At 46.8% G+C, this 23,054-nt stretch overlaps 1 protein-coding gene across 2 annotated transcripts in view; it reads left to right on the forward strand.

Moving 5' to 3' along the window:
• FGFR1 (fibroblast growth factor receptor 1) overlaps positions 1–21,911 on the forward strand; it is an 83,965-nt gene extending 62,054 nt beyond the window's left edge. The window contains exons 8-18 of one of the 2 annotated variants that reach the window (XM_015414218.1): positions 1,712–1,856; positions 4,490–4,686; positions 6,392–6,537; positions 7,747–7,868; positions 9,886–9,996; positions 10,566–10,756; positions 11,821–11,943; positions 13,732–13,802; positions 15,127–15,264; positions 20,267–20,372; positions 20,889–21,911. In XM_015414218.1, the coding sequence (XP_015269704.1) occupies positions 1,712–1,856; positions 4,490–4,686; positions 6,392–6,537; positions 7,747–7,868; positions 9,886–9,996; positions 10,566–10,756; positions 11,821–11,943; positions 13,732–13,802; positions 15,127–15,264; positions 20,267–20,372; positions 20,889–21,065 (1,527 nt within the window). In that variant the 3' untranslated portion in view covers positions 21,066–21,911. Of the gene's footprint in view, positions 1–510; positions 662–1,711; positions 1,857–4,489; positions 4,687–6,391; positions 6,538–7,746; positions 7,869–9,885; positions 9,997–10,565; positions 10,757–11,820; positions 11,944–13,731; positions 13,803–15,126; positions 15,265–20,266; positions 20,373–20,888 lie in introns of both variants that reach the window. The other variant, XM_015414217.1, reaches the window with a different exon arrangement.
• The last annotated feature ends 1,143 nt before the right edge of the window (positions 21,912–23,054 follow it).

Raw genomic sequence — 23,054 nt, forward strand, 5'->3', positions numbered from 1 at the left:
CCCTTGCCCTCCCTCCCTCCCTGCCGGCTGGCTCGCTCCCTCCCTCGCTCGCTCGCTCCGAGGAGGCGGCGCGGCGGCGGCGAGGCCAGCTGCAGAGCGTCTTCTTGCACTTTTGGGGGGATTTAAACATCCCCCCGAAATTTTTTTTACCTTTTTTTATTTTTGTGCACACGTGGGGACTGGCCCACGTGTGCACAAACCTCCCCCTCCCCCCCAGCTGCCCCCTCCGTGCTGATTTAGCGATCCGCACGGAGGGGGCAACTTGGCTATTAGATATATAGATATCTGCTCATTTGTTACCAACAGTATTGTGAGCAGGACAGGGAGGCGCAATCCTTGCCCTTCCATGGATTGCAGAAGACGAGAGTCTCCAGTTGGCTTACGGGTGTGCCCCTTGCTTTTGGCTTAAAGTCACAGGGAATGCTAATGTGATTTCTTGTTGTTGATCTCGGAGCTATGATGCCCATCTGCTCGCCACCGAGTAATTCCTCTGTTGTTGGTCTGTTCTAGCATTCGGGAATTAATAGCTCCGATGCGGAGGTGCTGACCCTGTATAATGTGACAGAGGCTGAAAGCGGGGAGTATGTTTGTAAGGTTTCCAATTATATTGGTGAGGCTAACCAGTCTGCGTGGCTCACCGTCACCAGACCCATGGCTGCAGGTAAACGGGAAGAACACCACTTTGGTGGCTCTTGCTTGGACAGTCGGTCCTTTTAGTGGTGGGAAAAAACCAAACTCTGGTGGCTCTCCTGTTTCTGCTCTGTTTCTGGTGCCGTAAGCCATGGAAAAATCCTCAGAGGGGGCTGGTCAGCTGAGTTTTGTGCCCTCCTTTTTCTGTTCCTTCTCCTATAATAGTTCATTCAGCCTTTCTTTTCCTTCATGCTGTATTGATTAAACTCCAATTGGAAAACTCCCCCAAATCCTCATCCTGAAGCATCAAGCTGAGGGCTGTTGCATCAGCTTGTATCCTTGCCAGGGTTGTCAACCAATCAAATAATTACAATTTCTTCAATCATTTGATTTCCCCCCCTTTTTTAAAAATGGAATCTATTAAGTATATTTGCATGCTGCCAAAATCTCACTGTCGGTTGCATGTTTGTGATCTTAATGTGCAGCTCAACCAGTTGAAAATTGGCCATCACTGATTAGTTAATTCTGCCAATTAAATTTATTAAAACTTGCCAACCCTAATTGTTGCACAGCTGATTTTGATTTTTTGTTCTTCCTCCAGAGAGAGGGAGGAAATGCAACAACTCTTGCTTTTCCCTGTTCCAAGCTGGCCCATTTGGAAATGGTGTGTGACCTTTCTTCCAGTCCTCCTTGCATGTCGGTTCTATACTCAGATCTTCTTGCTCTTCTCTTCTTTTTCCATCCCACCCCTCTCTTTACTCATTCCCTCCCTGTGAAACTAAGCTGGCCCTCCTCCCTGAGGTCAGTTTTTCCATGTGGCCCATCACCAGCATGTTCAGATGGGCAGGGAAATTCAGTTTGGTGAAGGGTTGTTGTTGTTTTTTTAACATTGCCTCTTTAGGCCAGCCTGGATCAGAGGTTGTCCTAAGGCTCTTTGTAATAATAGATCTGCAGTGGTGTCTGTGCTCCTTTAGGAGGTCTCAGGGCATGTTATTTCCCCCTCCATCCTCCTCCTGCTCCTTGGTTCCTAAAGGGTCTTACGTTTCCTGGTCCTATTTGCTTCCATTTTTCCCCTTTCTAGACTGCTGGTGTTAACACAACAGACAAAGAAATGGAAGTCCTTCACTTAAGGAATGTCTCGTTTGAGGATGCAGGGCAGTATACATGTTTGGCGGGTAATTCTATTGGGATCTCCCACCACTCTGCATGGTTGACGGTTCTGGAAGGTATATACTGTTTCTGTTCCTTTCTCTTTCTCCTTGCTTCCCTCTCCAGATCTGGTGATGTGTATGCTGTGGTTTCCAAGAGCCCAGCCCTCTTCAGAGAAGGGAAGGGTGTCTCCACAAAGCAATTCCCTGCTAGGAAAGGGAACTAAGTTTGCAACAGATCTAATTGGCATTTGTGTGGCTGAAACATCCCTGATTATGCCAGACCAGATTCAAAGTAAGAAGCCTTTATAGCGAGCAATATTTTCTGGTTGCTCACTTCCCTTCCTCTGCCAAATTTGGGCAGTCCATCTGCATACCCAGTGGCTCTTGTAAACCAAGGTATTTTAAATTTATAACTCTTAATTAAGCAGGAGTTTGAGCCCATGTTTTTCAATAGGCCGGTTCCATTCTCCTAGGCAATTTCAGCCTCTTTTCTGGTTTTGTTTCTTTTTACATCCACCTAGAGGTCAGAAGAAGTGGCTGCCACAAGCAAGAGGTAAACTATACATGCTCAGCCCTTGAGAACCTGGATTTGATAGTATTTATTTATTTATACTTTGGGACCCACAGTATATTTACTTGGGACCCACAGAGGATTACAACATCACTCACCCCTCCTCCCTTGTATTCTTATAACAACAACCCTATGAGGTAAATTAGGCTTAGAGAGTGAGTTACTGGCCCAAGGTCATCCAGAGACCTTCTATGGCACAGTGGGGATTCGAACCTGGATCTCCCAGACTCTGGTCAGACACTCTATACCACACTCTCTCTCCCATTCATAATGGGGCTTTTCTGAACACAAGGAAATGGGAGCACTGATTTCCGGTCGCATCCTGCCCCATACTGAGAACAGAAAATTGGCTCTCAAATATCAATTTGCTAGTTTTCCCATAGGCTCTTGAATATGGCTTCGTTTCTCCATGGCATTGCCCTGGATGGGAATGGAACCTGCTATTGCCAAGTACAAAACTCTGCTATCGCTTCTGTTTTATTTCTCTTTCTCTTGGATTATGTGCTGCATGCTTTGAGGGCTCATTCTCAGCCCTGCTTGGTTGATGCTGAGTCAATATTTCAGGCATCAACCACTGGCCGACAAGAACTGATAAGACGTCAGAAAGTTTTTGAATTGTGTGCCAGTGGGTGTGAGTCTTGCACATACGATGGAAAACTTTCAGCGTTGTCCACTTCTTCTGTCCTTTGTCGAGCCTGTAGCTGTTCAGAGTCCTGCGATCTGAACAGGGTTAAGATGGTGCTAGTTTCTTTCTGGTCAGATGGCCATCAGTCATCCTACAATCTCAGTCTCTTCTTGCTGTATTTTCTTGGAGGGGCAGGGTTGGGTGGGGAGGACAATGAGGTGGGGAAATACGGTTGGTTTGTTTTTTCATTTCAACTACAGTAACCTCTCCAGACTCAAGAATAACACGTTTACAAAATGTTTCTGGCTACGATGCCAGCTTTTTGACAGACTGTTTTCTATGTAAGCAAGTGTAAAGTCGCTAGTTATAACAAGCAGAGCCTGAGGCAAGGTATTTGCCACCACTCTTACAGAACACATTGCTCAGTATTTCTCAGCAAGGCCTATAAAAGACAATAGGACAAAGCTGGTAATAGAAAATAATAGGTTTTGAAGCATGTTTTTGTAGGTGTTGCCAATATGGTTCAAGATTGGCTTCAGCAATGTGGCCCTACCCTATCATGGGTGTTCCAAAAACGAAGGGCGGAAAGTCAAAGACAAATTGAAATTTGAATCACCTTTAACTGAACACTCCTTCTCTGTATGTTCCCATACAGTTGCTACTCTGCCCTAAGTCGTACAGACAACCTCAGTCTTTTGTAATCTTTTCCATAGAGCACATTGCTTTTCTGGTCTTTGCAATTGCATTCACTCCAGATGATATCACGAACACAGTTTGTGTTATTGCTTCAGCATCTATTTCTTCTCTGTTAACTAGCATTTCTGTATAAGGACCATACTGATTCTCCCTCCAGCACCCTATTGTGTTAGGTTGGGATTTGACATGGTGAGATATCTCAAGGACTTAATGCAGTTACAGTACAAAGTCTGGAAAGCTAGCAGGCAAAGTGTAACCAAGCATCCTTGCCCTCTGTTGGAGGCTTGAGTTTTTCCCTGACTGCAGTTTTTGTTTTAGTCTGATAGTGAAATTCTGGGGCTTTGTTCTTGTTGTGAAATTTAGAACTAAGCGTCTGGAATAAGAAGTGAAACTAGGTGCTGGACTTGCAAAGCCATTAAGTGGTGGGTCCGTTTAGGTTGCAGAGATGGGAATTTAGGCTTGCATACAGGGAACAAGGAAACCTTCAGAGTAAGTGGCCCTTTTCTCAGATCTCCCTCTACGTCTTATAAGCCAAGGGTACTTCCTCCGCTTGGCTTGGCTTTGGAGAAGCCATTCAGTCTACTTGTGCACCTTTTTATATATTTGGGAAAACATCCCAAATATACATCTGCTTTCCACAGGAACTGAGGGCAGATGATGCCTTTTAGCACAGAGGGAGAATGAGAGTTCCCCCATCTTACTTCTCCTAGGTGCAAAGCTGCTTCCCCCCCCCTCTTGCTTTTTGCCTCTCTATGGTTGTTAAATTACTGCCTTTGGGAGCTTTGGTGCACTAACGCCTTCCTCACGCCGATCCAGATATTGACGACAAGCCTGCTATGATGACCTCCCCTCTGTACCTGGAGATCATAATTTACTGCACAGGGGGCTTCCTCATCTCCTGCATGATTGTAACCGTCATCCTATACAAGATGAAGAGCACCACCAAGAAGACGGACTTCAACAGCCAGCTGGCTGTGCATAAGCTGGCAAAGAGCATCCCCCTGCGCAGACAGGTAACAGAAAGTAGATAGGGGGTTTGATTGCATGCTATTAGCCCTCCCTCTGGAGAGTCTTCCCTGCAGGCATAGCCAGATTTGCTGAATATAGATTGGCAGCCCTTGGTATGCTTTTTATATGTGGAAAGGGGAGCATGTCATGGACATTCCTAGGCTGTTTCGGTGAAGATTAGGTATGAGCAGACTCTGGTCTCTGACACTCCAGATTAGGCTCAAGCAGATCTCCACAGCTTGTGTCCCAGCAAAATGAATGCACTACAGGAATTTGGTTGGGATGGATCTGGCGACGCAGGAGCAGAAACAAAAATGAATTTAGCGCAGTTCTGCTTTCACAAGCAGCAGCACAACAGCTGCAGCAACATGTAGCACATTAATGTAATGTTTAAAACAAAAAACAACAGCATGCACATGCAGCAGTTGAACATACAATAGATGATTCATGGGGTTTTGTTTAACTTAGTTTTGAAATTGAATCAGAAGAAATACTTCATGTGTTGTCTTGCACATGCAGGAAAGATAGTGGAAGCACAGTTGCTTTCGATCAGGCAGCACGAAGTAATTTTAGCATTTCCCTTGGCACAAGGGCTGTTATGCACTTGGGAGTCTTCCATGGGATCCAGCCCTGTAGCCGTCCGTGATGCCTCCCATTTTGGGGGAAGAGTTGAGACTGCATAAATAAGTGGATTGTCAAGCACCTGGCCTGGTGGACTGCATTCAGTTGGACAGGTGGTAATCTGTAGGCCTGTGTTGGAGACTGCTTTGCCTCCCAGGCACTTGGAAGGCTCTGAAAGAAAAGAAGCAGATTGGAACTGGGTGTCATTGTGAACTGTGGGAATACTGCAAGTTTGACCTTGCCAATCCTTTCCCCCAGCCATGTTGGGAACCACAGTAGTCCAGGAGAAAGAAGCAGTGCCAAGGAGGAGTAGGAGGAGGCATTGGTAGCTGGTGGAAGGAAGAGGGGTGATCAAGGTGGGTGGAAGATGGAAGCAGTGGCAGCCGGGACTTCTCACTGCATGTAGGAGCAGGGGAAAGAGGTCAAAGCTGGCAGGGCTATGGAGAACATGGAAGGGCAAATGGGGGGCTGCTGCGTAGCATCGTGTTAAGATTTGGGCAGCAGGAGCTTTGGCCATCCCTTGCACAGTGGTTGTTGTTTTTACCATAATTATTTGCATAGCATTTTGAATGAATGCTTTACTGTGCTGCACTGAAAACCAAGAAAAACTGAATTCTGTCACCTGCATATGTAATTGCGAATTAAGCCTTTTGCGTATATTGTTCTTTGCCCTGCTGCACACTGGAAAATCTGTTTAGGCCCTGCCTCTAACAGGCATTGGCCATACAATTTTCAAACCAAATCTCTGCAGCCGTAGGGACTAAATCATTCTCTTTCATAAGTATGGAATTCTTAAGATGCCAGATGCAGTGCCCAGTACCAAACGTCCAGGGTACGGATCATAGAATATTGGCAGCTTTCTGAATTCCTCTACAGTAGCCAGGCTATAGGTCGAGGGAGTTGACACTTCTGCAGCTGGGATGCATCCAGGAAAATACTTTCCAAGTTTGTTTGCAGCAGCAGTAGGAACCCAGTTTCCAAGAAGAAAAACTATTTGTAGAGTTTGACAGTTCTCTTCCCTACCAGAGCAAAACCTGGTTCTGGGTCCCTTGCCAAAGGTAACCCCACTGTTCCCTCCTTCCACTGCAGGTGTCAGCTGACTCGAGCTCCTCCATGAACTCTGGAGTGATGCTTGTCCGTCCCTCGCGGCTTTCCTCCAGTGGGACCCCAATGCTGGCAGGTGTTTCTGAGTATGAGCTGCCAGAAGACCCTCGCTGGGAGCTTCCCAGAGACAGGTAACAAGCTCCTCCTTACCCTTGGCATGTTTGACTGGGGCAGTGTCATTTCGAACAACTTACTGACCCTTGAACCTGGATGGCTGTAAGCAGTGTTCCTTCTAAGCTGAGTTAGTGTGAGCTAGCTCACAGATTTTAGCTTCCGGCTCACACATTTTTATCTTCACGCAGGAAGGATGGCTCCAGAGCAAACTAATTTATGCAGCAGCCAAATCGCTCACTCACAACTTTAATGCCAGTAGTTCACAAAGTAGAATTTTTGCTCACAGGACTCCACAGCTTAGAGGGAGCATTGGCTGTAAGGGAAGGCTTTGAGTCCGTTGACCTCATTCCTTCATTTCACTGTGCCTGTTGGAACAAGCAAAGGTTGGAAGAAGCAAAGCATTTCCGCCTATGAAGGAGGACCAGCAAGCTGACTTTTTCTGTGGACATGGCTAGTGAGCCACGTTCAGTTTGGTGAGAGGTCATAAGTAGCTTATATCTGCAGTAGAATAAAACAAATAATGACGTGGTAAAGCCTTCCCTGGAATGTACCACTTGGGGGGGGGGGTAGTACTGTGCATTTGAATGCTCCCTGTGTCAAAAAGTCCCTGCACATGGACAAGAAGTCAGAAAGAAGGCTTGACTGAACCCTCTTCCCTGGCACTCTAGTTTTCTGTGCACAGAGTTAAGTGACCCCACACCCTGCAGGCTTCAGTGATACAATCCTGACCGAGTTCTAAGTCTTATAGATACCATTTATTTCTCCATGGTTTGATTAGAATCAGTTTCTGAACTATCCATCATGTCTGGTCCTAAACTTTTGCTTGGTCCTTCAGGAAAATGTGCAACAAATAAAGTACTGAAATAAATGACTCTGCTGCTCCAGGCAAACATCTTACTGTTATAAGGAGGCCAAACAAACAAACCCAAACCCACACTCATTCCCCACCACTAATTACTGTGTCTTGAGGGAAGAATTCTTTCTCAGACCCAGATGATGAGATGCAGATTGGGGAACCCAGAAGTATCTGCAAACATTCTCCAAGAGGAATAGTAAGGGGATTTCCCTTAAGTGTGTAGTTGGGGGTAATCAAGTAGAAACTAAAAACGAGAGCTCTGCACTGCTGTATGGTTAAGTAGAATGTTGACGCTTGGCTTGCCAGGTGGCAATAGTGAGTTTTCACTGATGCAAAGTTGGATGGTCACCCTATAACCTTTTTACTCTAGGCTCATCCTGGGGAAGCCATTGGGAGAAGGCTGCTTTGGACAGGTTGTGCTGGCTGAGGCAATAGGTCTGGACAAGGACAAGCCAAACCGTGTGACTAAAGTAGCTGTGAAGATGCTGAAGTGTGAGTAATGACTCGGGGGGGGGGTTGTTCTTTTGTGGCTTCTCCTCCTGTTTCCTTCCCAATACCCATCTCATTCCTGAATTTCCAAAGTGCTTTCACATCCATTATCCCAGTAATCATTACAGAAGCAGCGTAAGGCAGGTCAAGATACAGGAGCTATAGGAACTGAGGCTGAGGAACAGGCTTGCCCAAAGGGACCTAGTAAATGTGTGGCTGGGGTGAGGATTTAACCTCACTTGTACGCCTGCAGGAAAGGGCCTTGTTTTGTTCAAATATTACAGAAAACAGAGGTGGCTATCCCACACCGAATGAAGCTCCTGAAAGGTGGAGTGTGCCACAAATAACTTTTTATTAAAGTAACATACAAAATGACAAGACATTCTGATTGTTGGGATTTTTCTCCCTTGCACTTAATTATTTCAACTCTGGCATGGTCTCCGTGTTTTACTTTGGAAGGTTTCTTTTAAACTCTACACAATGTTTAATTGTTTATAGGTACTTCTTGTGATGATGAGGATGACAATGAATGACCAATAAGGAAATGGAACAGAGTGTAGGGCGACTGCAGAAGGTGCTGCTAGGAGGGCCCATTTTAAATATGCTCAGTGAGTTGGCACAGAGTTAGTGTCACAGTATGAAGGTTTGGGCTCAGTTACTTGCACTGCAATATATTCTCAGTGAGGTCCCAGCACAGTGGAGGATTGCAGGACAGCCCAGTTAGTATTGCTTCCTGGTATTTGGTAAATCAGGATACCAAGGGGTGGGAGGGACTGGCTTTCTGGACACTGGTGATGCTTTAAGGCTGTCAACTGTGAAGCAGCTTGCATCCAGGAATCCTGGCAGACCATTAGTCCCTTCCTCAAAATGATGTTAACTGTCAAGACTTGGAAGGAGGGAAGGTTGTTGCTGTAAGGCACCTTCTATTTTTAAGGGTCTAAGGAGAAGTATGTATCCAAGATGGTGGCTTAATTTTGAAAGTATACTTCATCCCCTCTGCCCCCCTTTTCTCTGTGTGCCCCCATTTTACCGCTTAGAAACTGTTGTCCTAGTCCACTGCTGTTGGTTAGGTGCCTGTCTCCTAAAAACTTCTCTTACCCTTTGGCCCTCCCGGGTCTATCTCATTCCCAGCAAGGATGCCAGCCGTACTGTCACAGCTGATGACAACTTCGGTCTGTCTGCTACCATTCCAGTCTGCTGCAAAAATGCATCTGTATGTGCCTGCTGGCCAAGAGCTCCTCTAAAGGATGCGGTCATGGGGAAAATGGGCTCTGAAGCCTCTGCAGTCCTTGTTGCCAATTCTCTTGTTCTGTGGCCGTCCACTACTTTTCTTGCAGAGTTGCTCTGAGTGGGAATGAAAGGATGGAAAGCCAGAGCTACGACACCAGTCCCACTAAAGTAGCCTGTCAACAAGTGTTGTGGCTATAAGCTCTGCTTTCTTCGTATTACCTTCATCTCTAGGTTGGCACCTTCAGGGCCAGGCAGCAGAGGGGCCAGATTTGGCACAAGGTCTTCTGGTTACTCCCTGACCTGGATAGCCCAGGCTAGCAAGCAGGGTCTGCCCTGGTCAGTATTTGGATGGGAGACCTCCAAGGAATACCGGGGTTGTGACGCAGAGGCAGCCAATGGCAAACCACCTCTGGACGCCTCTTGTCTTGAAAACTCTATGGGGTTGCCAGAAGTCAGCTGTGACTTGACAACAGAAGCAACAACAACAACTTCTAGTTACTGAGGTGGATGCTACTCCTACCCTACCACTCCCCTGAACAAAGTTTATTTATTTATTAAAATATTTATACCCCACATTTTTCTTTGGCTCAAGTCTGAAGCCTTCCTCCAATCTAAGGAGCTTCGTTCCCACTTGTGACTGTTCCATTGGCGGAAGAGCCGCTTTAGTTGGTGGAAGCCTTCCTACACTGGAGGAAGACTGCTTGGAGGATGGCTGCATCTGCTCCACTTACCTGTTCCCAGGTTAGTTTTGATCCTCATCTGTTAAAACCTGTACCTTTTTATTTTTCAGCTGATGCCACTGAAAAGGATCTGTCTGACTTGATCTCTGAAATGGAGATGATGAAGATGATTGGCAAGCACAAGAATATCATCAACCTCCTTGGGGCTTGCACGCAGGATGGTAAGGGCTTGGCATCCCATGGGAAAGAAGATGCTCCATTGGTTGGCATCTCCAGTTAAATGGTAGTGGGCCTCCGAAAGACCTGTTTGAGAACTGCTGCCAGTTGAAGTAGGCCAAAGTGGGCTGAATGGACTAATGGTTGGACTGGGGGGGGGGGGGACAGCTTCATGTATTCACACTTGAGAATAGCCAAGGGGAACAGAGAATGGAGAGGGATGTGATCGTCTCAAGGATGTTTAGAAGAGTGCTATGGAGAAGGGGGAAAACAAAAAGATCAGTTCTCTGCAGAGAATGCACCTCCCTTACAAACCAAAAGGCCTGTGTCCTATAGAGCGAAGAACAGACTATACTTCAGCACAAAAGTGAAAAGCCACACTTGGGTGACCGTCAGGCCCTAACACTAAAGGGGGGAAATGTTCTATTCCTGCTCTAGCAGAAGCCCTTCTGTCTCTGCCTGCTGTAGGCTGCAACTCAGAATGCCTACCAGAAGTGACAACAGGACTCTTAATGGCAGGAGTCTCTTGTGTGTCTTAATTTGATCTAAGGTTGCATTCCTTTCTCTGCCTCAGGCCCACTCTATGTAATAGTGGAGTATGCATCCAAAGGGAACCTGAGGGAATACCTGCAGGCTCGGCGGCCCCCAGGCATGGAATACTGCTACAACCCTACCCATGTCCCAGAAGAGCAGCTGTCCTTCAAAGACCTGGTGTCCTGTGCGTATCAAGTTGCCAGGGGCATGGAATATCTCGCATCCAAAAAGGTGAGCAAGCAACTGCAACAGGAAAGAATGGTGGAAGTCAGTGTTCCCTCTAAGCTGAGTTAGTGTGAGCTAGCTCACAGTTTTTTAGCCTCCGGCTCACACATTTTTGCCTTAGCTCAGAAAGGAGGGCTCCAGAGCAAACTAATTTATGCAGCAGCCAAATCGCTCGCTCACAACTTTAATGCCAGTAGCTCACAAAGTAGCATTTTTGCTCACAAGACTCCACAGCTTAGAGGGAACATTGGTGGAAGTCCAAATATACAGTCCTATAATAGAATGAGGGGGAGAGAAGGTGGCACAGTGTAGCTGGATCTCGTCAAATCTCAGAAGCTAAGCACCATCAGTACTTAGAATGGAGACCACCAAGGAAGACTCTGCAGAGGAAGGCAATGGCAAACCACCTCTGTTCCTCATTTTCCTTGAATGCCCTTTCTGGGGTCATCACAAGTTGATTGCACCTTGATGGCATATATGTATGTAAGAAAGTGAGGACTTGACAAAAGGGCTGCTATCAGAACAGCAAAAAGTACTTTGAAAGTGGATTCTGCAGTCATCCCTGTGTAAAGGGCAGGGCTGGTCCTACAGATATGTGGACAACTGCATTTTTGGATCTTAGGCACGCAGAAAACCAGGGCCTCCAACTGTGTATGATTTACCTATGCCTGATTGGAGGGGGGCGGGAGATTTTCTGTGCTAGCTTGGAGTTTGAGGAAGTGCAGAAAAATATAGAATATGGGTTATTTGGTATAGAATTCAACTTCCAAAGAATCTCAGTGTTCGCTTTTTAAAAAAGAATGTTGTGAAGATTTTCTTGGAAAGTTTATGGAAAGGAGATGGGGCATCTGTACATCTCTTGACAGCAACAGAATAAATTATGCATAGAGAAGTTCTGCACCTTTGCTCAGTTTGCATAAGATATAAAGCTGCAGAATGTTGTGCTCAATTTTGCTTTCTAGTGTTCTGGGTACGTAGACCCATAACTCACCTTCAAGACAGTGCTAACTAAGGCCTTCCTGGGCTGCTTCCTCTTTGGAGTTCCCTGAGAGTTTCTCTCTGCTCCTTAGTGCATCCACCGAGATCTGGCTGCCAGGAACGTACTGGTGACTGAAGACAGTGTGATGAAGATTGCCGATTTCGGCCTGGCTCGAGACATTCATCACATAGATTACTACAAAAAGACAACAAATGTGAGTGGCGCGTGATGGAGGGGAGGGTGATTTCCCAGGGCCACGGACGTCATGGAACAAGGTTGTATTTGTTCTGCTGCACCATGTGAGCACAGAAAAGGTGTGTCATTTGGTATGATGCCTGGAGCCCTATCTACATCACAGGGACACAAGTGTAATTAATTCATTTGTTGTGGATTAATGAAAAGTTGAATTCTTTGAATTGGGTGCATTAATTTTGAGCTTCTGCTAATTGGGAAGTAATTGGGTGACAAGCTTATGTCATGGCTCAACTAGACAAGATGTCTGTGAATGAATGGATCTCCCGTGGGGAGTGCATGCAGCCACCACTGTAGCCTGTACTAGTTTCCAGATCTCTGCTGCCACCACCCACCTCCAAGCTGTTCTTGGGTCTCCTGGAATCACACCCACTTTGATCCTCAGCTTCCAAGGGGAAGAAGATTCCACTTGGTCAGGAGATAGGACTTCAGCACCCTGTAGGTCTCCCAGTGATTAAAGTGGAGGAGGGGAGACCCAGAGGTCTTTGGAGGAAGAGTGGGGTACAGTTGTAATAAATGATTGAATAGGGGAAGTAAATTGTGGAAATTAAGCTCATTTCCATTGTTAATATGCACAGAGTTAATTGTCCATCTATCCCACCTTTTCTCCAGAAAGCGCAACATATTCCTTGCAGGATTCCCAATTTGTCTCTCTCCCAGCCGCAGGCAAACCACATCCAGGCTTGCTTGGCTTTAGCATGGTTGTTGCATCATGTGTGTGTCTGACAGTCAGCATGGTATAGTGGTTAGTGTTGGACTAGGATCCGGGAGACCCAGGTTCAAATCCTCACTCTGCCATGGAAGCTCACTGGGTGACCTTGGGCCGGTCACACACTCTCAGCCTATTGTAACTCAGAGGGTTGTTGTTGTGTGGGTAAAATGGAGGAGAGGTGCTTTGGGTCCCAGTTGGAGAGAAAGGTGGGGTATAAATAAAGTAAAATAAAATGTACCTTCAGACCACAGGTCAGAGTACATGCAGCCTGGTATATGATGGGTCTGTTGCTTTGCAAGAGGCAAAAGTATGAGGCGAGCAATAGCAGAGTAGTGTGGGGTTTGTGTGTGTCCTTCTAGGTCTGTCTTTCTGAGATAGGTATCCCCTTTCCTGGCTCCAGGACATCATGGTGTGCCACAGCCTTAGAACAGATGGACTGTAGAAAGATGTCATGGTAAAGGGCTGAACTAGACATGACAAAAGAGATCCATGATCAGGATCTCCTGTGGGTGGGTTGGTTGGTTTTAATTAATTAGTTATGCTGTAATTCTAAGAGAAAGGGCGGAGGGTTAACACTCTTTTCCTGACGTAAATCTCTCTCCCTCCAGCTTTAATTAGAGCAAGTAGATGATTCAAACAATAAACCCAAGCCTTTAGGGAGAAACTAGTTCCAGGGTCTGTTGTTATTCTGTTCGGGAGGGGGGGAGAGAGATGTCTCCCTTACTTTTACAGTGGGGATTGGCGGGCTTTATTTAGACATCACACAAAACCATGGTTTGTTTAAACTAGCTATTGTTACTGTTACTGTGATCATCCAAATAGAGACCTCTCCCCTAACTGTGGTTAGTCAGACGTTTTTGCAAGACAGAATAACCCTGAAACATTCCTAAATCCAGAGGGTGTAAGAACCCTGCCCGTGCAGCGTTTCTGCCTTGCACCGCCTGCCCTTGCTATTCTTTGCATTAGTCACATCTCCCTTGCACCCCCCCCCTCTCTGCCGGGCCTTGGATTGATGTCGTGCCCTTTCCTGCTTTCTAGGGTCGCTTGCCGGTCAAGTGGATGGCCCCCGAGGCTTTGTTTGACAGGATATACACCCATCAAAGTGATGTGTGAGTATCTCTCTAGTTTGACAGAATATTAAGAACTTGCCTTCTCCGTATGGAAAAAAACTAATTAAAAAATTATTTTTTTTAAAAAAAAGAACTTGCCTTCTCCCGAGTCAGACTATGATCTGTCTAGTTTATGCTGTGTAATCTGAGTGACAGTGGCTTATTCAGTGTCTTGGGCAAAGGTGTTTCCTAGCACTTTTTTAGCCTAAAAATGTCATTGATTGAACCTGGGACCTTCTGCATGCAAACCATGTGCCCTGCCACTGGGCCAGGGGCTCCCACTAGCCATCTGCTCAGTCCTTGGAAGGTCTGTCTCTTGCGGGTGAGTTGTGGGAGGGATAGGGAGGAGGGGATTGGAGGGAAAAGTAGGGCCCCGTGTTCCCCCCCCCTAACATCTGCAGAGTTTTTGCTGCCACTGTATTTACAGCTGAGCTCTAAGATACCAACTGTTCTGGCAACCCCACTATTTACATCTCATTATACTTATGACTCCCCCTTGGAGTATATTTTTTTGCTTATGTCCCTCCTTGTCTCATTTCGACGGCATCCTTCCCTCCTTCCCCTGCCTCATTTGTGTGCAGCGAGCAGCCCCTTTAAAGCCTCTCGGCATCCCCAATTAAGTCTGGCATGTTGGGTATTATCCCCAAAGGTGAAATAAACCAGATGTGATTCATCCTCACTTAATGAAATGCTAATTACAATAAGCAGGCATGGTATTTTCAATCTATATTATCTGGCAACAAGGTTTATTTGTCTGGAGTCTGTGGCTGCCTGCTTGCCTGGCTGTCCATCTGAGTGTTCCCCCCCTTGTTTTGAGAATTAAAAAAAAATTAGTAAAAAGAACCTTTCTTTCCCCTTCTCTGACAAAAAATTGAGGGAGGATTAAGCAAATGCATGGAGGATTTGGTCTCATCGATGGCTGTTGATCATGATAGTTGGGTGGAACCACCATATAGAGAGGCCAGAATCATTCTGAAAACGGGAGGCTGAGAGGGCAAACGGAGAAAGCCACATTCTTCTTGCAGTCTTGCATCTGATTGTCTACTGTTTGACACAGAACGCTGGGCTAGATGGACCTTTTGGGCCCCTCTTAGTTTCTTAAAAGGGAGGCTAGCACAGGACACACTGAGGTAGGGTGGGGATGCCACACACCTGTAGGTGCCTGTGTGGAAGTGCCACATCTGGAATCAGTGCAGGGCTTACCTGCCGGATGGAATCTGTGAAGAAGCTCTGGTTTTATGGGGAAGGTCTGCATGGATTTGTTATTGGGTTGGGAGTGGAGGGAGAGAACCGCTTTAAAACAGTGTGTTTGCTCCTGGGGCAGATGGTCCTTTGGTGTTCTGCTGTGGGAGATCTTCACCCTGGGTGGATCACCATACCCTGGCGTGCCAGTGGAAGAGCTCTTCAAGCTGCTGAAAGAGGGACATCGGATGGACAAGCCCAGCAATTGCACCAATGAACTGTGAGTGTGGGGTTTTGTAGCTTTGGGGGGGGGAAGGGTCACGTACTTGGCTTTCGTATCAGCGTCTAGGCATTGTTACTGGGGAGTGGGCAGAGCACTCGGAGACCTCGTTTTCAGCTGCTGAAAGCCCACCCTGCCACCAATCGTCTGCACATTTCAGAAAGTAGAATGGCTATTCCTGCGGCTCTCAGCCCTTTACTGGCTCCGAAGCAATGGCTACTTTTACTTGGGCAGGGAGCTGTTGTGAATGAAGTGCCCCCAATTCCTCGTAAAAAAAAGTTTCTGCAAACTAGAATTATGCTCTTTATGCAGTTGCATCTCATTGTTAGTAGTAATGCTGGAGGGGGTTACTTTCCTGCGTCTGTTTCAGCCATCTGCTGTAACCATTTACCATTTTATACCCATTCCTCTAATGGGCGTGTCCGTGCTGGATCTGGCCTTCCTCCCTCCTTTCCTCCCTTGCAGAGAGTGGTAACAGAGTATGGTACATGCTGTGTGGGATTGATGGAATGGGTTATTTATCTGTCAGAAGTGTATCCTGCTGCTTCTTCCGCCTGAGGCAGTGCCCGCAAATTAAAATTAGAGCACGAACAATAGCTTCAATAAAGCAAATAAAAAATGCAGCAGCAAAAAACAACGCCCCCCCCAAAAAAAATTCAAGTTAAAACAACTTCCATCCATTTTTGAAAACTACACATCCCAACTTCCTAGATACTCCTGTCAATAAAATACATATTATCACTTCTTTTCACGACAGCCCAAGAGAGGGACAAACCTTCCTCTTCAGAGACCATTTCATAGCCTGGGGGCTACAGCTGCGAAAGCTTTGAGAAGCCTCATCTCATTTCTTGAGGGCATGTGGTACAGAACTCCAATAACCTTTATAACCAAGACAGGTTGTTGGTCTGTCCTGAAGATCATTGCAGAGGGTAGATGTATTAGTCTGCAGTAGAACAGCTGGATTTGAGTCCAGAAGCACCGTAAAGACCAACAAGACTGGGGGGGGGGGGTTGAGCTTTTGAACATCTAATCTAGTTGGTCTGTCCTGACATTCAGTATTGCCCGTTTTGCAAGACCTCTGGCAGATCTGTCCCTGCACTTGTTACCTGAGACCTTTCAAATAAGAGGCCAAGGACTGAATTTGGGAAGCTAGTAGGTAGGATGTGAGGACCATAACAATACTCTGACTGACTATTTTGGTCCAGGAGCTGCTCTGAATCAGCTGGTTTGTAACATTTGGTCCACACACTCGCTCACGAGATGTCTTTTGCTGCCAAGCTTGAGAGAGAGAGAGAGAGAGAGAGAGAGAGAGAGAGAGAGAGAGCATGTCAAAAAGCCCCGGGAGCTCGGCGGCCCAGCATGGCATAACAGGACCCCTGCTGACTGGCAGATGCATGCTCTGGTGACTGGCAGGCGTTCAGCTTTATTTTCCCAGCCCCTGCTGAAAGCTGTGCGTGATAATAAACCAAGACTTCTTGTCCTTCTTATTTTTGTTTTTCTCAGCGGGAGTGTATCCCAAATTGACCCCCAGTAGACCGCTTCGTGGGGGGGCTAACTCAGCCTTTTGTCTTGACCGAGCCTCCGTCTCTTCCCACGTTATCCTAGCCAGCCCAGCTAATGGCTGTTGTCGAGAGATTTCTCTCTTTGCCACCCTCCTCCACCCCAAACTGCTAATGAGAAGGACTGATGCTTAGCCTTAAGTAATGGCTCATGGTCGTTCTGTGAGTGCACTGGATGTTGTAAAGCATCATGCAAACCAAGTAAATGCATTTATTTTAGAGTATATTGGTACCTCAGCAACTAAGCAAAGTTCTTCAAGGCAGCATGCAAGACCAACTCAATATAATCCAATACTTGAGGCTGACTAAAACAAGAAACACAGTCTCCAGCAAAATCTCTCTTCATCCTCTCCAAGTTTCCACCAACTGTCTGGTCAAAGAGCATTTTTTTTCATCTGGTGTCAGACAAATGGGGGTGGGGAGGGAGTTCTACAAGTGAGGTGCCATCACTGAGAAGACATGGTCCCTGGTGGTCCAGGTGGGAGAATTAGTGGGAACAGCTGGGGTAGCAGTGCCTGTATAAGTGGTTGTCCTGAGTCTGGTAAGGAGAGCAACCCTGCTGGCTCTACTGTCATCTAGCTTTCTTTGTCCAACATACCTCTGTGTACTGACCCACAGGCTTCTGGTCTCAGGTTGCAGCATCTTGTTTCCCAAAGGTGACAGACAAGAGGGCTTTCCAAAGTTTAGTCCAGAGGTCAGGGATCCAGAAGTCAGGCTACGTAGAGTTATCCAGTCCAAGGGTCAGGTTCCAAGAATCAGTCAAGGCAGAGTCAGTGGCTTAGCATCTATTGTATCTGTTGCTTTCAGGCCTAACAGCCTCCCTTGGCTGGTTTTTATAGCCCCACGCCTAAAGTTCATGCTTGCAGCTATCTGCCCAGGACTAGTCCTGCAACTGCTCCTCTGTGTTATCAGCAAGCAGCTGGCGTCACAGGCCAGGAGCAGTGTTCCCTCTAAGCTGAGTTAGTGTGAGCTAGCTCACAGTTTTTTAGCCTCCAGCTCACACATTTTTGCCTTAGCTCGGGAAGGGTGGCTCCACAGCAAACTAATATATGCAGTAGCCAAATTGCTCACTCACAACTTTAATGCCAGCAGCTCACACAGTAGAATTTTTGCTCACAAGACTCCACAACTTAGAGGGAACGTTGGCCAGGAGGCATGCACTTTGCCGTCTCTCTTGTAGCTCTGTTTTTAGTCTTTGTACGTGGCATTCTAAGGGTGTGGGTGATAATGGAGAGCTGGGAGCAACTAACTGAATTTCACCTGCTGGATCAGGGCTGGAGTGTATCAGTGGCCCTGCACCACCTATTGGCTGTGAATCCTGACAAGTTCATCTTCCTGCTTGCCAGCTTCTGCTGACTCAGAGCTGACTACACAAGGTTCCCCTTCTCCTGAGGAGTCCTCACTTTTGCTGAGCTCTGACTCACAACACTCCGTGAAACTCACAAGAAGGGCTTGAATGAGGTGGTGTGCCTTACTGGATGGCCCCAGCATGCAGTGATCGGGGATATGCTGCCGCTACAAACTCATTCATTCATTATGTTTTTTATTCCACTTTTCAACCAGAAATTGGCTCTCAAAGCAGCTCCCATGGATTAATATCCAACTAAATGAGTAACTGAAGATAAATGTGAAACGTTTCCTTGGGGAGGGGCTTCTCAGCTGAGCTGGACCCAGGCACAATGGCAGGGGTGCCTGGCCACTGATTGCCCTCCCTTTGATCGTCTAGTCTGTGGCAGCTGTATTCATGGGAGGGAGGGGAGCGCTCAGCCAGAACTGGTTGCAGGTTTAGTTGGGGACCAGGCAGAGAATGTCCGGGGTCCCCACTCCCCTTCTCTGCCCACTACCAGACCCCCCCCCCCGACTCATGCTTCCCTTTCGGCCTGCCCACCTGCATGCCTGTGTGTCCTTCCCCTGCCTGCTTGCAAGCCCTCCTGCCATCAGGGATCACAACTGCCTGCTTACCTACACTCCCTTTTTCTTGGCAACACTGAGCAGCGTGTGCAGCTGGGAGTCCTACTGGTGTGGTCTGCAGGAGCGCCACTGCTGTGCTCTCCCCTGGCAACAGTGGGCAGGATTTGCAGCTGTGAGCATGGCTAGTGAAGTACTTGCAAGCTAGTGGGTAGCAGAAGAGTGGGAAGGCACATGAGAAGGTGGGCCAGCAGCCGTGCGTTCCACCATAAGCCTTGGGACCTAGGCAAGAAACCTGGCCACATCCTGCCTGCCTTGTGATGACCTCTGGTTAACTCAGATCCTTTCTTAGAATTTATCTCATCCTTTTAAAAAGCCAAAGTGCCTCTTGTTTATCCAGGTTGTGTTGGGAGTCCCGGAGAACTCTGTTCTAAAACAAAAGAACAACAAAGTCATGTTTTACTGTTGACTTTCAGTTCTATATATGTATTATATATACACCAGTTTGGTGTAGTGGTTAAGTGCGCGGACTCTAATCTGGGAGAACCGGGTTTGATTCCCCACTCCTCCACTTGCACCTGGCTGGATGACCTTGGGCAAGCCATAGTTCTGATAAGAGCTGTCCTTGAAAAAGAGCAGTTGCTGTCAAGAGCTCTTCTCAGCCCCACCTACCTCACAGGGTGTCTGTTGTGGGGAGGGGAAGGAGTTTGTAAGCCGCTCTGAGACACCTTTGGGTAGTGAAGGGCGGGGTATAAATCCAATCTCTTCTTCTTCTTCTATTAGAATATTCGCAAAATATAGTATATTGAAAATCTGATCATATTTCTGCAGGATTTTTGAATGAGGAGGCTGTAAATAGCTGACAGCAGGCCCCACGATTTAGGGGAACCCAAGAGAGGACATGCCCCATAATCTCCTGCACTGTGGAGCTCAGGGTTTTGTTTTGTTTGGGGGGGGGGCGGTTTGGACCTTGCCAGATCAGAAGTAAAGGGTCTGCAGTGGTGGTGACTTGCTCAGATGCCCTCAAAATCTGGAGCTGCCCCAGTAGCATGGAGATGGAAAGGCAGGGAGAGGTTTACGAAACAATGAGGATAGGGAGCACATTGGGCAAATGCAAGGACGGTGTATTTAAAAATTTCACCCCATAAGCAGCAGTCTGCCTGGACTTCCTCTGATTCCTAAGTCTCTAATAGAAATTTGTCCACATTGTCTTTTCTCTCTCTCTTAGTAACAGTCAGAAGTGGAAACTTGTTGCTTTAATTTTTGTCTGGAATTGAAACAATTCAGTCACTGCCCTGGTTTCATTTTTGAGGCTCTAAAATCGTTCAGCGATAGTGTGGTCCCGTGCAGTGCTTGGAAATGATGCAGTCTTTCAATCCTTCCTTTTCTGAACTGCACGGTGCAGTCTGGCACTGAGAACTCGAGGCTGTGTCCAGTGTGGGCTTTGAACCCTCTCTCGCCTTGTCCTGGGTTCTTAGTGCTTTTTGTTTGTTGGCTGCACTGCCATGCACTGATTCTTCGTCTCTTTCCTCCAGGTACATGATGATGCGAGATTGTTGGCATGCTGTTCCTTCCCAGAGACCCACCTTTAAGCAGCTGGTAGAAGATTTAGATAGGATTGTGGCCATGACCTCTAACCAGGTAACTGACTTCTTTTTCTAATGACCAGATCCCGCTAAATTTAAGCATGGGGTTTGTGCGTCGTTCCGTTACTGTAGGCGGCCATTGTGCTTCTTGAAGCGACTGATTAGATCATTACTTAAAAATCAGAGCTAGAATCTCAGCCTGTGCAGCAAACTGGGGCCCTGTAAGTATTTGGCACAGTGCCTGCTAGGGATGCTTTACGGCTTGGGGCCCCGAGGTTGAGAACTCCCATTTATCATGTGGGTTCTGGTGCAAAGTGCAAACTGAGGACTGCCAAAATAGGCATTTTGGTGCCTGTACTGTAAGTTAGGCCTGTTTTTTGTTGGATGTGGAAAACTCAAGTTGAATCATCTCCCTGGCGCTTTGTTTCAGTTTGTGTCTGTGGAGAACTTCTGCTAACATGTCTCTTAGGGGACTTTGCTTGACTTTCTCTGTATCTGGGATTGGACACCCTTCAAACCAGCCTCACTTCCAGGGACCTTGAATGTTTCATGGTACTTTCATTCCCTCTAGGAGTACCTGGATCTCTCCATGCCACTGGACCAGTATTCGCCCAGTTTTCCAGACACCCGCAGCTCAACCTGCTCTTCAGGAGAGGACTCTGTGTTTTCCCATGATCCCCTCCCGGATGAACCATGTCTCCCCAAACACCCACCTCAGCTTGCCAATGGCGGACTCAAGAGGCGCTGATACCATAGCTTCCATGTGACACTTGCGACCCCTCTGGGCATATGAGTGCAATGTGCGTATGTTAATGAGTCACATGCGTATGTGAGTGTGAGAGTGCATGCACGCACACACTTCCCTTCCAGCAGGGCTGGTGGTGGAGGGCCACCTGGGAAGCTGTCAGTCAACTTTGGCTATTGTATTAATGAATTGTGAAGACTTCATTCTGAATCACTAAACCTTTCAGCATCTGATCATCTTCTTCAAGCCACCTTTATTGCAGTCCCTTGACATCTGGGAGAGGCATTTGCAGGAAATGTGTGCTTGAGTATTTCACCTTTTGGCCAGTGCCTAAACAAAACAAAGAGACCCAGAGACTGATTTGTAGTTGGCACCGTGCTGTCACTTCTCTGAAAAGGACTCTGGGAAGAATTTACATTCCCGGGAGAAGAGGAGCTTTTCTTTCTTTTCTCTTTCTTACTTGGAAACCCAAGGAACCACCTTCTGACAACTCAATAAGCTAACAGCAGAGCTGGGATCCAAAGCCCTTTTGCACCACGACCCTCTGGATCCGGCTGGAAACGGGCAAGTTTTAATGCAGTCAAGTGCCATCAGCAACAAGCAGAGTGCCTATTGGTAGGGTACGTTGTTTCCGAACCAGTATCACCATCGACAGCTTCTTAATTCCACTACTTTGAATTTGTATACAATCAGGTACAAAATCTTCACAGCACTGACATAAAGTGGCAGCCAAACGAAGCCAGTGCTATGACGACAAACAACAACACGGATCTTATGTACATAGCTGCAAAATGTATAAATATGAATATATATTTACATGTCTTTAAAAAAAAAAAGGTTGTTACCAGAGATAATATCACTTTGGTAGTAAGTTACTAGTGGCTGGTAGGTATCAGTTGCTATATTAAAAAAAAAATCATATATTTTGCTACTCTTGCTGGGGGATTTTGTTTTTAAATTATGTTCTAAGACTTATTTCAGTTTAGGGTACTTCAGTAAAAATTGCTGCTGCTTCAGTTTTATATGAGGTTATATTAAACAGTGATTTGATGCCTTTTGGAAGTACGTTGTGAAATAAACATTATCTTCCTTCCTTGTCTCCCTCCTTAGTCTCAGCCATGCCCCCTCCCTTGTCACTGAGAGGCCCTGTGGAAACCTTGGACTTGGGGCCCAAACTGAAGGCATTCAGTTCACCATATTGGTGCATATCAGAAGTTAGGTTCAGAAAATAGTTCCAGGTGGTCAGCTGTTTTGGTCTAAAACAGTAGAACAAATTTAGGGTCCAGTGGTACCTTTAAGACCAACAAAGGTTTATTCAAGGTATGAGCGTTCGTGTGCATGCACACTTTTCCCAGTTAGGTTCAGAAGTCATGCAGTAATGTCCCTGGCAGGCTAAACCAGCCTACCTGGGCAGGGGGCCACTGCTTCCTGGCCTTACCGGTAGCCTTTCTGAGATCAGACTGTTCTTCTGAGGAGTGGGAAGCAATTTTTGCCAGAGGTAGCTGGTCTTAGCCTGTCCTTAATGCACTTTGGCAGCAGGGACCACAGCAAGACCTGCTCCAGCGGGCCAGGAGAAGACGAGGCCTAGGAGTTTCGTGATTGGGGTTCCCAGCTCTCTTTTTAATGCAATTAGCAGGTACTCAGGGCCTGATTCTGACCAGGACTGGAGAAAGGGAGGGAGGGTTGAGCTTCCCACCCTGTGCTGTTTTTTTAAACCTGAAATGGCCCCAGAGAGCTGCTCTTTGGTCACTGGGGGAAACATATCAGGCAAAGAGTAGCTCCCTGGGGCTGTTTTCAGGTCAGAAAAATATCTACTTATTTCCTGACAGGGACCAAAGCAGCCTACATAATTTCCCTCTCTTCCATTTTATCCTCACAACAACCCTGTAAGGTAGGCTAAGCTGAGTGTTTCTGTCTCAGTCATTTTTTTTTTCCAGGAGGTACGTGGAACACCTTTGGCCATGCCAGCCACACTCCTGAGCAACGGCCAGG

This window comes from Gekko japonicus, unplaced genomic scaffold, assembly GCF_001447785.1.
Source record: "Gekko japonicus isolate JY-2015 unplaced genomic scaffold, Gekko_japonicus_V1.1 scaffold9, whole genome shotgun sequence".
In the NCBI taxonomy this organism is placed as follows: domain Eukaryota; kingdom Metazoa; phylum Chordata; class Lepidosauria; order Squamata; family Gekkonidae; genus Gekko; species Gekko japonicus.